We start from the raw sequence: 14,710 nt of genomic DNA on the forward strand, positions 1-14,710 counted from the left end.
AGAGTAAATTCAGTGCTACTGTTCAGCAGCAGCTGGGACTGGAACAGGACAAGCTGTGGAAAACCCAATTTTGAAGATGGGTTGTGAGTTCTGAGTTCAGCCTGGTCAAAGTCTTTGTGGTCCATACAAGAGGAGAGAACAGGCTGCATAATGTTTCACTTGAAATAAGGGAAACAAAAAGGAACTCTGTGGTGACCTGAAAGAAAGAGATTATCATCTGGAAAACACTGATGGGGCATTTCTTTAGCAAGACACTGAAGTGGCTGATCTAAAAGAATCAGTTGTCGGTGTCCAATGAGCAACAAATCTCTCTGACAAGAACCTTTGCAAGCACGAAAGCCTGGTGAAATTCATAAAAGTTAAATTCTGTGCACAGTATAAGAATTGCCTGCAACCAGTGAACTTGGAAGGGTGAGAATTGAGATTTGACTGTGAATCAGAATTTTTCTGACCTTGTATACACATTGCATACACATGTGCTTAGAATTAGAAAGGGGTTAGGTTAAGTTATTAGTGTGATACTACAGATTCTATCACCAATGTGTATATGTATATATTGTAGTGTAGGATGATTGTGATTGGCTGAGAGCGTAGCCATGCCTACTGGCAGGTCTTTAAGGGTTGCTCCTAGCCAGACCAGATCATTCTGGACTGGTCGACCTACATGTGATACGCTCCAGTCTTCTAGTTAATAAAAACCTTGGTTTGGATCAACAAGCCTTTGATTCTTTTGACGCGCTCGACAATTAGTAATAAGTTAAAGGTTGATTCTGTTTTCATGTTTAAAGCAACTTTTGTTTATGTAACCATTTGTCTTGGTGAATTTCTATTGCTGCTGGGTTTTGGGGTCCTCTGGGCCCATAACATTGGAAACTGAAAATAAAAGGTAAAATGCTGGAAACCCTCGGCAAGTTGAGCATATCTGTGGAATAACGTGCAAAGCTATTGTTTCAGGTCAAAGACCCTTTGTCAGAGCCTAAAAAATGTTTTTCCTTCCGGAAACCCACGCAAACTTCAGTTACAAGTTGTGGAAATGGGTTATTTAGCCCACCATGTGCTGAATAAGTGGGCACCCATTTGTATTAATCCCATCACTTGCCCCATAGCCTGTGCCAAGGTGATCAAGTGCTTGTCTATATCTTGCTCAAATGTCAGTGACTCCTTCAATCACTCAGGCAGTAGATTCTGAGCGGGAAAGGGGTCTCTTCAGATCCCCTCTAAATATCTTGCCCTAAATATGTTCTCTAGTTTTATTCACCTCTGATGCAGTCTACACAATTTATTCCCTTCATTTTATATTTCTCCAGGGAAAACAGACCTCCTCTCTCCACTCTCATTACTGAAATTTGCAAGCATCTGGTGAATCTCCCCTGGAATTGCATCTTTCATATAGCGTGGTGACTACAACTGCATGCCATAAATCTTTCTCTGCCTGCCATCTCCTCTCTTTCAGAAAAAAAATAAGGTGCATATCTTGGTTAGTTGGAGGATAATCCTCTGTTTTGGTGAGTGATTGGGTTATAAAAGCCACAAGGAAGCATATTTTAGTTTGGAAGTTGTGACCTATGTTATTAGATTTGCTCTCATATTAGACAGAGATTTAGACACACAGCACAGTAACAGGCCATTTCAGCCCACAAGCTCAGGCTGCCTAATTATACCCAATTAGCCTACATCCCCAGTAGGTTTTAAATGGAGGGATGAAACCCATGCAGATACGGAGAAAACTCACCAACTCCTTACAGACAGCTCCAGATTTGAACCCAGGTCCTGATCGCTGGTGCTGTAACAGCATTGTACTAACCACTACGCCAACCATGCTGCCCATTTTATATAGTTTTATTCCGCACCAATCGATTCCCAACTCCAATCCTCAATGCAATGAATTACTACTACCACAAAATGGCAGGAGTTTTTAAACTCTGATCTTGAAATGGGTTGTTCAAAGATTCAACAGAGTAGAATGTGCTGATCAAGCTGGGCCTGGTGGGAGAGGGATCTATCTTTAACTTTCACTTCCTTTGCCCTGATGGTTGCAACTTATAACTTTGACAGTCTAAACCAATTGTCAAATAAAGACTTATTCAAAGTAAAGGGAAGAAGTTGATTTTGTTTTAACAACATTTATGGTCATTGATCATTTTTAATTCCTCTCTCAATATGAATTCTGTTCCATATTTTTAATATATGCTTTAATACTATAAATCTTTAGTTCCTTTAAACAATTCACTATTCCATTTGTACAAAATTTGCTCCAGAAGGAGTTTCACCAATTTTATTCGTTTCCCAGCTGTTTTTTTTTATCCCGTTGATAACAGGAGGACAAAAATCTCAATTGAGCCACTTTAGAATAATGCTTATAATTTGGTAGTTGTAGTCCACCCTGATCAAATGTCCACATTAACCTTTCTAAACCAATTCTCAACATCTTACCTTTCCAAAGAAACTCGTGTTCTATTTTATTCAAACTTCAAAAAAATGATTCTGGTACGTGAATGGGCAATGATTGAAACAAATTCTTGGAAAATTATTCATTTTAATACAATATTTAATATAATATTTATTATATTAACATTAATACAACAGACCACAAAATTATTAGTAATATTTGGGAGGCAATAATATATTCTCTTCCAAATAAGATTGGAAATTGGGGCAATAATTATCGAGCTATCATTCATTATGATAAAATATTAAATGTATTTCACAATAATAGAGGTCTAAAATGTGAAATTGAATGGACCTAACTCATCTAGCATGGGCAGAGTTTTCGCTTCACACAAAAAAAAAGCACAATGTGATACTTTTGCTATTTATTCTTGGTTTCCTCATGTAGTGAAATATAGCATGATCTATTATTTGATATTGGATGAAAAACCATCTATCAGAGCTGGGTATTAAAGTGGAAAGAGAGGGATTTAAAAAGTTACTTCAGTATTCAATATTCTTTTATTGTCACGCAATAAAGCAGAGAATGTGATATTACACAATTTCCTTCAGTCCACTGAAAGGCAGACAAATTGCCTGGCATCCCTTACAGTCAGAGAAAGAGAAGAACTGTTTTCTGCACACCCCCCCCCCCCACCCCCCCGCCCCTCACTGAGTCACTGAGCATCCATGGATCTACTACCTCCAGCACTTCCGCAGCTACTGCAGACACACAGCCTTCAGTCCAAACCATCAGCAACCTGAGCTCCAGATCTGAATCTCCGACAAGATCAGGAAGCCCTCAGCACCCTCTCGCATCCCAGTTCTGACACCTCCAATCCATTCAGCTCGAGCCGGTCTCCAGCAGTCTACAGACTGGTGCGAGTCCCTTGATTGCAGTCACCCACAGCCAATAGCTTTCAATAGTGTTCTTTCTGAAAATGACTAAGTAATTGTTCTTCAAGTATTTTCTGTGCTCAATAATGATCTACTTTGCAAGGCAATGGCATCCCCATGGACTGCATCTTTGGAATTAGCTTTACCTCTATTTTGGATGTTTACAAAGTAACTACAGTAAAACCCCTGACATTCGGCACTGTTGGGAATTGGTAGATGCTGAATAAGTGTATATTCCAGTTGTTTGAGATTGTATGGTTGACAAACTAATTGCAAAATATGACCATTTTAAAACTTAATTTTTTTTTAACCTATTTATCTTCCCTTTTTGTTGCTGGTTGCTTGAATTCCCGATACCAGGTGTTTTGCTGTAATTTACAATAAGAGGAGATGATTTACATTGGAAGTTTTGCATATTCCCTTTTGGTGCAGTCATGTGGATAAGGACCTGTTCTATATTTTTGTTGTCTGTAATAAACTGAATTGAGTCAGACCAATCCATCAGTACAACATTATCTCTTTAATTATTGGCAGAGAACTAAGTTGTGGTTCTCCAAACTTTTGAAGTCCTTTGATTCTCCATCCCAATCAGGGAGCCTTGTTGTTTTCCCATGAGCATGCACAGAGGGTGTGTGCTGGGAAGTGACAGTGCCTGTCCAAGTGTGTACATTGCACTTCTTCTTGATCCCTGATATTGATACAGTGTTAATTATTTTGTATGTCCACATTTAATTTTCATTTTCTTCTTTGGCATGATCTATAAAATGGCTGCTATAAGCTTGAAAAGTAATTTTAACACTAACACATCCTATAAAAACCAAGAGGGAGGAATTTTACAATTGCATCAGTTGCTCAGTTCATGAATGGGACCTGTTTAGTGATCGCAGAGCAGCTTTCACGTTAAAAACAGGGTTTGATGGGTAACAAATTATTCAAGTTTGTATTCAACAACTTTTCAACATGTCTATCACAGAATCTGCAGCTGGAATCCATCCATTACAACTGCTGTGCTGCTGTCTGATGGTATGAGTGGCAACTTGTTTGAATTTCAATATAAACACTAGTTTGCATACCTCAGGCAGGTCATCAGGAAGGGAGATGGGGGGATGCTGAAGGAACTGGGGTATTTTCAAACTGCAGAAATGGGAAAGATAATGTGTTGTGCTAACCATTATGTATGAGCTGAAATGAGATTTAGTGCAATAAATTTGGAACATAATGAAACATTTCTCAACATTTATTTTATTTTCTAAAAGTAGTGGACAGTTTGGATTGTGGGGAAATCCATTTTTTCTGAAATAGCTTCCAATGGACAGAGGCACTGACTCCCTTTTCAGCAACTCTGGATAGATCTTTGACTGCTTGTTGGTGTATCTTTCCTCGCACTCCCAACTCCCAGAGTTGCCTTGATGTCGATGTGGCTACAAATCCTCTGCAGCCGACTTCAACCGGTCGGACCCTTGCCTTCCAGCCACGTTGCTGCACATCAGCTGCAAGCTCAGCGTCCCTCAGTTTCTTGTGCTCATAGGCCTTCTCCACTGCACCCTCCAGGGCTCTGTAAGCTTGATTATATAGACGAGATGGAGTGAGGCTGACCACAGCACAAGGTCTGGTCTGAGGTTGGTTTCCATGATTTAATTTGGGAAGCAGAGCCTCTGGCCTAAGTCTGCCCCATCTTCCAATCACATGCCCCTCCAAGCGGCCCGGAGTCTGATCTTGATGTGGCATTCCACCTTGACCCTCACCTTCCCAGATAAATGCTGTTAACAGCCAGCAGGGCGAAGGGGGAGGTAGAGCATTAACGTTCGTCCTCCGATTTTTCAGCACTGCTGCAAGACTCTATAGCACCTGGTTGTGATGCCAGTTATATTGGCCTTGAATGAGGCTGGTCTTGCAGCCCACCAAGATAGATTTTAGTGTTGTTGATGTTGGGCAGAGGGAGCATGTGGGGTCCTCTCCATACTACTGGCTGAGATTCATGGCAGACGGAAAGGCGTCAGATGCAGCCCTGATGGTGAAGCTCACACTGAATGTCTCCATCTCCCACAGCTCTTACAGATCTTCCTTTTCTCCACTCCATTCCATCTATTGCCATTGCTTTCCCTGAGCAACAGCCTTTGCGTACCTTGCTGCCTCCTCCTGCCGATATATCTCCTCTGTCACAAGCCTACATTTCTGAGATAGAGCTGCCTTGTTCCAGGCTGGTGTACTGGCCCCAAGACCAAGGCCATTCCTCCCTTGATGCACTTGGCCCACAATGTCCCTATGCTTGAGTGCTGACTTTGCTTGCTTAGCTGCTTCTGATAGAATCCATTTCCTCCCAGTATCCAGGATGACGGCAGCTTGAGCTACAAATGGATCACTCACCTCTGTTAACATCATCTCCAGTCTTACTTTGGTGCACTGTACCTCTCTGAAAGACTGGAAGTGGGTAGCTCTTGGACTCCTTTGCCATGGAGCCCTATGGTGCTGAGGCATCTGGGAAGACCAGCCACTTCCTGACGTATGAGTTAATCACTGTCTCCAGCTTTTCCACACTCAAGACTGGAACTTAATACAGGGTTAGTGGCCACATGAGGCATGGAAAGAGCCCAAACTGCATACACAAGAGCTTCAACTTGCCAGGTAGTGTGGTTCTGTTGATGCTGTCAAGGCCACTGATAACATCCTTCCTGAGCTCATGTACCTGGTCTGTATCTTTGAGAGATGAATTATACCACCAACCTAAGCTTGTTTCTTGAAGACTGTTGGAATCGTATCATTGCCAATGTAGAAGTGTTGATCTACCATCTTCCCCTTAATGATGGAGATGCTTCTGGACTTGCTCAGCTTGATCTTTATATGAACCTGCTTGATGTTCTCTTGAAGCTTCCTCAACAGGCATACGGTACAAGCTATAGACAATACTTTCCAAGTTCTAGTATTTCCCAATTTCAAAACGTGTCATCTTCAAAGAAACATAAACGATGATATTCCGAATTACTACTTTGTAGTTTCAGCTGTAAGTAGCTTTAATTCGTTGTTAATGAATAAACATTTTGCATAACTTCACACTGAGATTTTCATAATGATGACTAACAAAGCACACTGTATAATGAGAACGATATTTAACTTTAAACAGATATAGAAGAAATAAACAAAATAAGATGAAATTAAGATGAATTCAAAGAAAATTATCTTCAAAAATGAGAAATAAAACTCTCGGTCCACTCAGATATTATGACATATGATGTCATAGTAACTAAGGTAACACTACAAACAACAAATTTTCCTTAAAGGGAGTCATAAAATTAACTACAAATCAAAAACACAAGGTTTTAATCTTTACATTCCAGCCCCTAATTATAATAATAGACAGTAATGACTAATATATAATTACTATTACAGATACAAAAGTAAATATGGTAAATAAAAGATTAGAAATCAAAACTTTCTGCTTCTTGTAAACGATAGATTTTAGTATTAGGTCGATTGAAGTAACCAGTCTTGGTTTTAATATCCGCTTGCTGAACGAAACCTTTTATGTCCAGAATTGCATCCATGATTTTCCCCAGCAACCAAGAATTTCTTGGTGCAGAATCGTATACAAAATTGCATTTAGCTTGAGACCATTTTTTTCTTTCTTGTAATAATGAAAGGTATACTTTAATCCATCTTTCCCAAAATAAATCTGCAATAAACTGCACTTGTCTCCATCTGCATCTTGCCATAAATATCTTTTTTTTGAAAATGACCCGGAGGCATTAAAGGTTTAAATTTACGAAGTAAGAGATGATTCAGTGAAAGTGCCTCGATGTCATTGTTCGTTAAGATAACTATTTAAAATAGCTTCAATTTTGAACTGCTTTTCATAATTCTAATTGAGCTTCTGTAAAATTAGATCCATTATCAGAATGTAATTCTTTTACTTGACCTCGTCTGGCGATAAAACGTCGATGAACATTGATAAAAGACTCTGTATCAAATGATGACGCTACCTCAATGTGAATCGCTCTCGTAGTCAAACAAGTAAAAATAGCTCCGAATCAATTTTTCAACACTTCTTCCTCGTTTTACTTGTAAAGGACCAAAATAATCAACTCCCACGGGTCTAAATGGGGGTTCATCAGGCGAAACTCTGTCTTGTGGGAAATTCACCATTTGTTGTTGTCCAGGTTTAGCATGTGCATGTTGACAATGAACACATTTTGATATAATTCTTCAATTTTGTTATCTCATTATCAAACACCTTTTTGGACAAAAATGAATCATCTCCAATTCAGCATTTGCCAATTCATCAACAGTTAGTTTATGGCTCTTTTGGGACTTCAGATTCTCTTTCTCGATACGATGTAAAAACATAGTTTATAATCAAAGAATCCATGTTACTGCCTTTTTCAATTGAAACCATGAGGAATAATAGCAAATTAATTGAATCATTTTCATTAGATGTTTGAATAATATTCACATTAGTGTTTTGGATTTCTGGAGCCTCCATTGAAATATTCTGGATTTTGAGGCCATTCTTCTTGAGATTGCAAAAGAAATCGAGGACCTAAAACCGAAGTGTTGGCTATTTTCAGAAACAATTGAACTGCTGATCCTCGTGAAGCCATGTCAGCTGGATTATCCAGTGCTTTAACATGTTTCTATTGATGAGCATCAAAAACCTTCTCGATCTCATTAATTCTGTTAGTCACAAAGGCACGAAACCTCATGGTTTTATTATTAATATATTAAGCATTGATGTACTATCAGACCAAAACATAGAATCTGCTCTGTGATTTTGCTCGCCATAGTAGCGGCTGTTAATTCCATATGAGGTACTCCGACTTTTAGCATTACAAATCCGCAATGTACTTGCTCTTGGTTATTTCGACATACTAAGTAACTGACAGGACCAAAACCACCTTCGCTTGCATCAGCAAAATGGTGTAATTGAAGAAATGTGGCAGTTCCAAAGTCTGTAGGTTTAAAACATCCGTTGATTTCAAAACTTTCTAATATTTCAAGACTCTCAATCCAATTCATTCAATCTTGTGCAATGGAATCTGGTACAGTTTCAACCCACCCAAAATTTCTTCTGCACAATTCTTGCAGAATCTCCTTGGCTATTAATACTGCTGGTGCCAATATTCCCAAAGGATCGTATATTGAATGTATGATCCAAAGAATACCTCTTCTTGTCAAAGGTCGTTCTTTCAAAACAATTTTGAATTTGAAAACATCAGATTGTTCATCCCATTGCACCCCTAGAATTCTTTCGACAGGTAGAACGTCACAATGCCAAGATGTTTTTATCTCCTTTGCTCTTTCTGCCTCAGGAATAACAGCCAACACATCTCGACTGTTACTAGTCCATCTCATAAGAAGAAACCTCCTTTATTACAGATCTCTTTTAACTCATGATAAAGGTCTAACGCTTCTTTTTCAGAAACCACTGAAGTAAGACAATCATCAACATCGAACTTATTTCCTATGGTGCTTAGAGAGCTTGAGAACTAAATTTTTTTTCATTATATTCAGCACATTTCCTGAAAGCAAAATTTGCACAACTTGATCTTTTGATGGTACTTTCACTTGATGAAGCATCGCTTCATTATTTCCAGCAATTACAATGGGCTCTTTACAAGATTTTATCAGAATGCCTATTACTGGTTAAGTCTGGACGCAAGGTTTAATGTTTACACAGGCTTTGGTTGTGGTCAGTGCTGTGCGATCGTCCATATATGCTCTGATAGGTGGTAGCCTCAGGCCAGATCTTATGTGCTACCCTCCAACCACCCATTGAGATGTTCTAATGATCACCTCCATGGCCATGGTGAAGGCTAGCAGGGAGATTCCAACAGTGTTGCCATGCTGTTGTCAAAACACATCTGCGCATCCTAGAAGTAGGCCTTAACAGGCTTTGTAAGGGCCACTGAAACCGTGAAGAAGTCAAAAGCTGACCAGAGAAGGTTATCAGGTACTGAGCTGAAGGTATTGGTGAGGTCCAAGAAAACCATATGAAGATCTGTTCTCTCCTTGGCAACATGGATCTGATGCCAGATAATGCAAACATGTTCCAGACAGCCAGAGAAACTCGAGCTCCCTGTTTTCTGGGGATTGGTGTATCAATCAGATGTTTTTTTTGCAAATATCTTGACAGCCTATGAGCCACCACACTAAAGAAGATTTTGCCCTCAATGCTCTGGAGATTGATCTGGCAGGATTGGCTGATTTTTGATGAACCCTCTTTCTTTAGGATCAGGATTTCTCCTGCTCTCTGCCAGGATGTTGGTATCTCCTGGTTACACCATGCCACCTGCATGAGCCTCCAGAGCAATTGCAGGACATCTGGTGCATTTTTTGTAGAGCCTGTATGGCACTCCATTGGGACCTGGGGCTGATGCAGCCCTTGTTCTATGCATAGTTTTCTCCACCTCGCTCCATTTAGGTGAGCTGATATCAAGTTGGTGTTCTGGCGGATGGATTGATGGTATGTCGGGTGGGATGGTGAACTCTTCATGGCATCAGTTGTCTGTGTGGAGCATTTCCAGTTCTGCCCTTGCCACTGAGAGACTTCCACTCTTCTCCCCTGTAAAGAGACCCTTCATAAATTTGAAGGGATCTTTATAGAAGTTTGTTCTTGACCACTCTTTCTTCCTGGGCTTCCTTATCTGAGTCGATCTGCTTCTCAAGATGTAGCAGTTTATGCGAGTACCCTGTTGCCTGTCTTTTAAAAAAAAATTTTCACACTATGAACCATATTGACCAAAATACACATAAATATTTCCTTCTTGAATATATTGTGTCATTTTCTCCCCCTTTCTCCCCTCCCTTCCTCCCACCCCTCCCCATCCACTAAACGTTCAACATATACGACACATTAAGCTCATTAAACAATGTCATCACACAATGAAAATAAACAAGAAAGTTGTGGCATCTACCTTTACACACTGGGTCAGTTCATTTCATCTTCTTCTTCTCATCTTTTCCTGCCCTGATGTATTTTCAGGCTTCTAGTGGAAGTAACCTTTTCCCAGCCACATACGCAACTCTGGATCTTGTGTCCTGCTGCAGCTGTTTCAGGCTCACGTATGCTGATCTTCCAACTTATTAGCTGTTCCATTCCTGTGGCAGTTACCAGATGATCTGCTGAACAATGGACAATGAAGATTTTGCTTCCTGAACACTTTTGGGTGTATACTTTTTTATTTAGGCTACTGATCACAAAAATCCCCTTAAAATTTTCCTATCACATTCTGTTTTATTTTAGATTTAACTTATTTTTGTGTTTTCCTGTCATATTTCAAGTCTACATCAAGCAGACAAAACCACGAAGTACAACATATCATTGAATATTCATTTTCTGCATTTGCACTTGAACTTCTTCCCCGCTGATCTCGGTGCAGTCATTGACAAACATGGTGAAATGTTTCACCAGGACATTGCGACCATAGAAAAGTGGTATCCGTGCAAATGGAATCTCTTAATGCTGGTTGACTATTGTTGGACACTGACATGAGAGGCATCAGATGCTGAGTACAAACAAAAATCAGCAGAAAAATATTTTTAGGTCAGTTGAACTAATGCAAAGTGTCATCATCTTTATGTGATTAAACATGCTAAATTCAATAAAAAATAATTTGATGTTTCTCCAACTTCCAACATAATACAGCAAATCTGAAATTATTTTTGTGTTCAGTTGGAAGTTGTCAATCATAATCCCATTTTTTTTCAGGAAGCAAACCTTTTGAAAAAATTGTTGTCCAGCGCATTTAATACATTCCTGATACTTAAAAAAAAAAACCTCTCTGCTAACATGGGTAGGGAAGTTAGTGGGGAATACACATAGGGATAAGATTTAGGTGCATTTAAAATGACATGGATGATTGGCAACAGGCAGCATGCCTTTGTGTGAGGCAGGTCATCTACTTGATGGAGTTTTTTGTTTGAGGAAGTGATAAAGGTGGTTTTTGAGGGTTGTCTTCTTTAGTAAGAAATTTGAGCAATCCTCATGGCAGCTGACCCAGAAGGTAAAGATGCATGAGATTCACAATGAATTTGTATTCTGGAATCAGACTTGGGATTCAAATTCATCACCTGACTGTATATATGCAACCCAATGAAACAGCACTTCTTCAGACTATGGTGGATATACAATGGCCAGTACATAATAATCACGTGTACATAAAAATATAAAATAAATCGATATATTGGAATGATTTACTCATTTACAGGATATGGTTCATCAACCTCACGGCTTGCAGGAAGAAGCCATTTCCCAGGCGGGCAGTCCTGATTTTGATGCTGCTGTACCTCCTTTATGGTGGTGGGTCAAAGGGACTGTGTGCTGAATGGGTGCCCATAGAACAGTGGGTGAGAGTGAAGTATGTTATTGAGGCTGGATGGCTGTTACCAGTGGTGCTCCTCAAGAATGGCTCATTGTTTATTATAAATGACGGATGAAAGTGTAGATGAGTGAGTTAGCAAGTTGGAAGGTGACACAAGGATTGGCAGAGTAGTGGATAGTGTAGAGGGCTATGAAACAAAACTGCAAGAAATAAACCGTTGCAGATATAGATGGGAAAATGGCAGATAGAGTTTAATCTGGGGTGTTGCACTTCGGGAAGTTCAATGGGAAGAGAGAGTGTGCACAGTTCAAGGCAGGATTCTTAACAACATGGAAGGACAGAAGGATATGGGGGTCCAAGTTCTGAGCTCCTTGAAAGTCTATAGGGGGGGGGGGTAAAGGAAGTGAATGGCATAGTTGCCTTCATTCATTGGAACACTGAGTATCACAGGAAATAAGTCATGTTTAAGCAATATTAAACTTTTTGCATCAGTTGAATATGACGTGCAATCCTGTTCCCACAGGATGTGAAAGCTTTAGAAAATGCTTAAAATACCATGATTCTGCCTGGATCCAAGGGAATGTGCTGAGAGGGTTGAATAAACTTGGTATGTTTTCCCTGGAGCTTTGAGAGGAGGATTGATAGAAATTTATGAAAGGCGTATGTTGAACCAATTTCCTCTAAATAAATCGACGGTGATAGCCCTTTATTTTTGGAAGTGAGGAGCAAAAATGCAGTGAGCAAGTTGTATTAAAACAGTTCTGCTTAATCCTGGACTGCACTGGGATGGAGTGGATTTATTGATCAGCATCAAACCAGTTTCATAAGTGGCAAAAGTGTCCAGGAACATTTCATCATGTCATGTCATGGAAGGTAAGTGGCAAAAGTGTCCAGGAACATTTAAGACGCTTCCTGTGGATTTCGTCTCCCAACATAAAATGTTCCCCATTCCTCCTTTCGGTTGGCGAGATTGTCCTCCCGGGCTCGTCCCGTCGCGGGCAAGCTGCAGGTCAGTCGTTGACGTGGGCATGGAGCCCGTTAACGAGAACCACGTTTCAAAAGGGACATCTGGTAGGTCCAGCAGACCTTCAAGTCAACCCCAAGTCCACTGTTGCATTTTCTACGGTGGATGGAAACTGCACATGGGCAGAATAAGGAGGGGAAAGGGGACTTTGCGAAACAGCTCTTGAATGAAATCAACCTTTCGAGATGAATGCACAGAGAAACAGGAGAGGGATCTTGAGCCACGAGTCGCCGGGGGTCGGGACTCGGGGGCCAGGCTGAATCCGTGAGTGGATTCCTCGCCCAACACCGCAGCTCATTCCACGTGCCATCACCACCCTTGTTGGTCAGAAAAGCACAGGCACAGGGTCCCAGACATTTAAGGGCGTTTCTTTTTTAAAATAAAGCCACAAGTCAGCGCTGAAATCACATCTGCCGGGGTCGTGCTCTCTCCCTGTCGCCGCAACCTTGCGAGAGGCGGGTCGCCACCTCCGCGGTAAATGGGAGGAGGAACATAAATAGGGAAGGCGTTCCAATGACAGGGGGCGGGTTGGATTCGCCGATGGGTGGAGATGCCTCACATATTTACCGGTGAAATCCAGCAGGGCAAAGAGTTTATGCAGCAAGATAAAGAGGCACGACCAATGTTTCGGGCTTGAACCCTTCATGACGAGAAAAGTACAACTCTCACCTCTTACACTCATTCTGTTCGCCTGGACTCCTCCCCTGCCAGCATCTCCCCGTCTTTGCCTCCACCTTGAAGAAGGGCTCCAGCCCGAAATGTCGGCAATATACATCTCCACCTCCTGTAGACGCTGCGAGACCGGCTCAGGTCCTCCAGCATTTCTCTCTGGGTGACATGCTGGCTCCTTCCGTTCTTACTTCAATGTCGGTGACTGCAGAACCACGGAACATTACAGCACAGCCCCTTCTAGTCTGTGCCGAACCATTTCTTTTTGCCCAGTTCCACTGACCTGCTCGCCTTTCCTCTCTCATCTGCTCAAGCATCTGCATTGATCGCGGAGCTTGCGTGCATTTCACGAACTGTTCTCACTTCTCCAAAGAGGTCCCACACAATGAACGTCCAGGGGCCACACTGGCTCCTCTCGCCTCCAGCCTCCCGTTCCCCAGCACGGACCTGCCCCCTCTCACCACCTCCTTCAGCCCCCAAACCCCGGACCAACCATCACCTCCCAAACCCCGTCCCTCAACCATCGTCCCTTCTCTTCCCTCCCCCTTCCCTTCCCTCTCCTCTTCCCTTCTCTTCCCTTCTCTCCCTTTCCTTCCCTTCCCTTCCCTTCCCTCTCCCCTTCTCTTCCCTTCCCTTCCCCTTCCCTCTCCTCCCTTTCCTTCCCCTTCCCTTCCCTCCCCCCTTCCCTTCCCTCCCCCTCTCTCCCTTCCCTTCCCTTCCCTTCCCCTTCCCTCCCCTCCCTTTCCTTCCCCTTCCCTTCCCTCCCCCCTTCCCTTTCCTCTTCCCTTCCCTTCTCTTCCCTTCCCTCCCCCTCTCTCCCTTCCCTTCCCTTCCCCTTCTCTTCCCTCCCCCCTTCCCTTCCCTCTTCCCTTCTCTTCCCTTCCCTCCCCCCTTCCCTTCCCTCCCTCCTTCTCTTCCCGAACCCCGCTCTGCGGCCGCCGACGAATGACACCGGCTGAAGAAGCCGCCCACCTCCCACGCAATCGGCGTGTGTATCCCCCGCCCCCCGGGCTCGGGGCGGGATTCCGGCGCCACAAGACAGCGAAGCCCGAGGAGTGAGTGTGGAGCGAGAAAGGCAGGGGAAGAGGGTCCTCTCCCTCGGCCGATTTTAGCAAGAGGGGGGGAGGGAAAGACCCGCAAAGAGGCGGAGAAAACTCGGCACGAGATCGAGAGCGTGGAAGCAGCCGCGGGGGGGGTCTGGACGCCCCCCGAACGGAGTAGCCGGAGGGGGCCCTGGCCAAGTGACGGATGGGAGTGGGGATTGTGGAGAAGAACCATCCGAGGTAAGAGTTGACGAAGAGACCGGACGCACCACAGAGGCGTGATTGAAAGCAGGAAGAGCTCGCACTGAGAGAGAGGGCGAGGGGAGCAAGACTGA

The 14,710-nt window shown here is 42.4% G+C and overlaps 1 protein-coding gene and 1 long non-coding RNA gene across 3 annotated transcripts in view; one reads left to right on the top strand and one right to left on the bottom strand.

Annotated features, from left to right (window-relative positions):
- Positions 1–4,546: 4,546 nt before the first annotated feature.
- On the bottom strand, positions 4,547–13,819 carry LOC138742666 (uncharacterized). Of its 2 annotated transcripts, none has more exons than XR_011344351.1 (3): positions 13,333–13,819; positions 10,233–10,440; positions 4,547–10,018 (listed from the first exon to the last, which is right to left on the bottom strand). It is a non-coding gene; the product is annotated as an uncharacterized lncRNA (long non-coding RNA). The 2 variants fall into 2 exon arrangements; XR_011344350.1 differs by having other exon boundaries at positions 10,233–10,437; positions 13,333–13,817.
- Positions 13,820–14,277: 458 nt separating this feature from the next.
- Positions 14,278–14,710, top strand: part of LOC138743607 (carbohydrate sulfotransferase 2-like) — a 2,373-nt gene continuing 1,940 nt past the window's right edge. The window contains 1 exon segment of the mRNA XM_069899122.1: positions 14,278–14,387. Within this exon segment, the coding sequence (XP_069755223.1) occupies positions 14,278–14,387 (110 nt within the window).

Source organism: Narcine bancroftii, chromosome 9, assembly GCF_036971445.1.
Source record: "Narcine bancroftii isolate sNarBan1 chromosome 9, sNarBan1.hap1, whole genome shotgun sequence".
NCBI lineage: Eukaryota > Metazoa > Chordata > Chondrichthyes > Torpediniformes > Narcinidae > Narcine > Narcine bancroftii.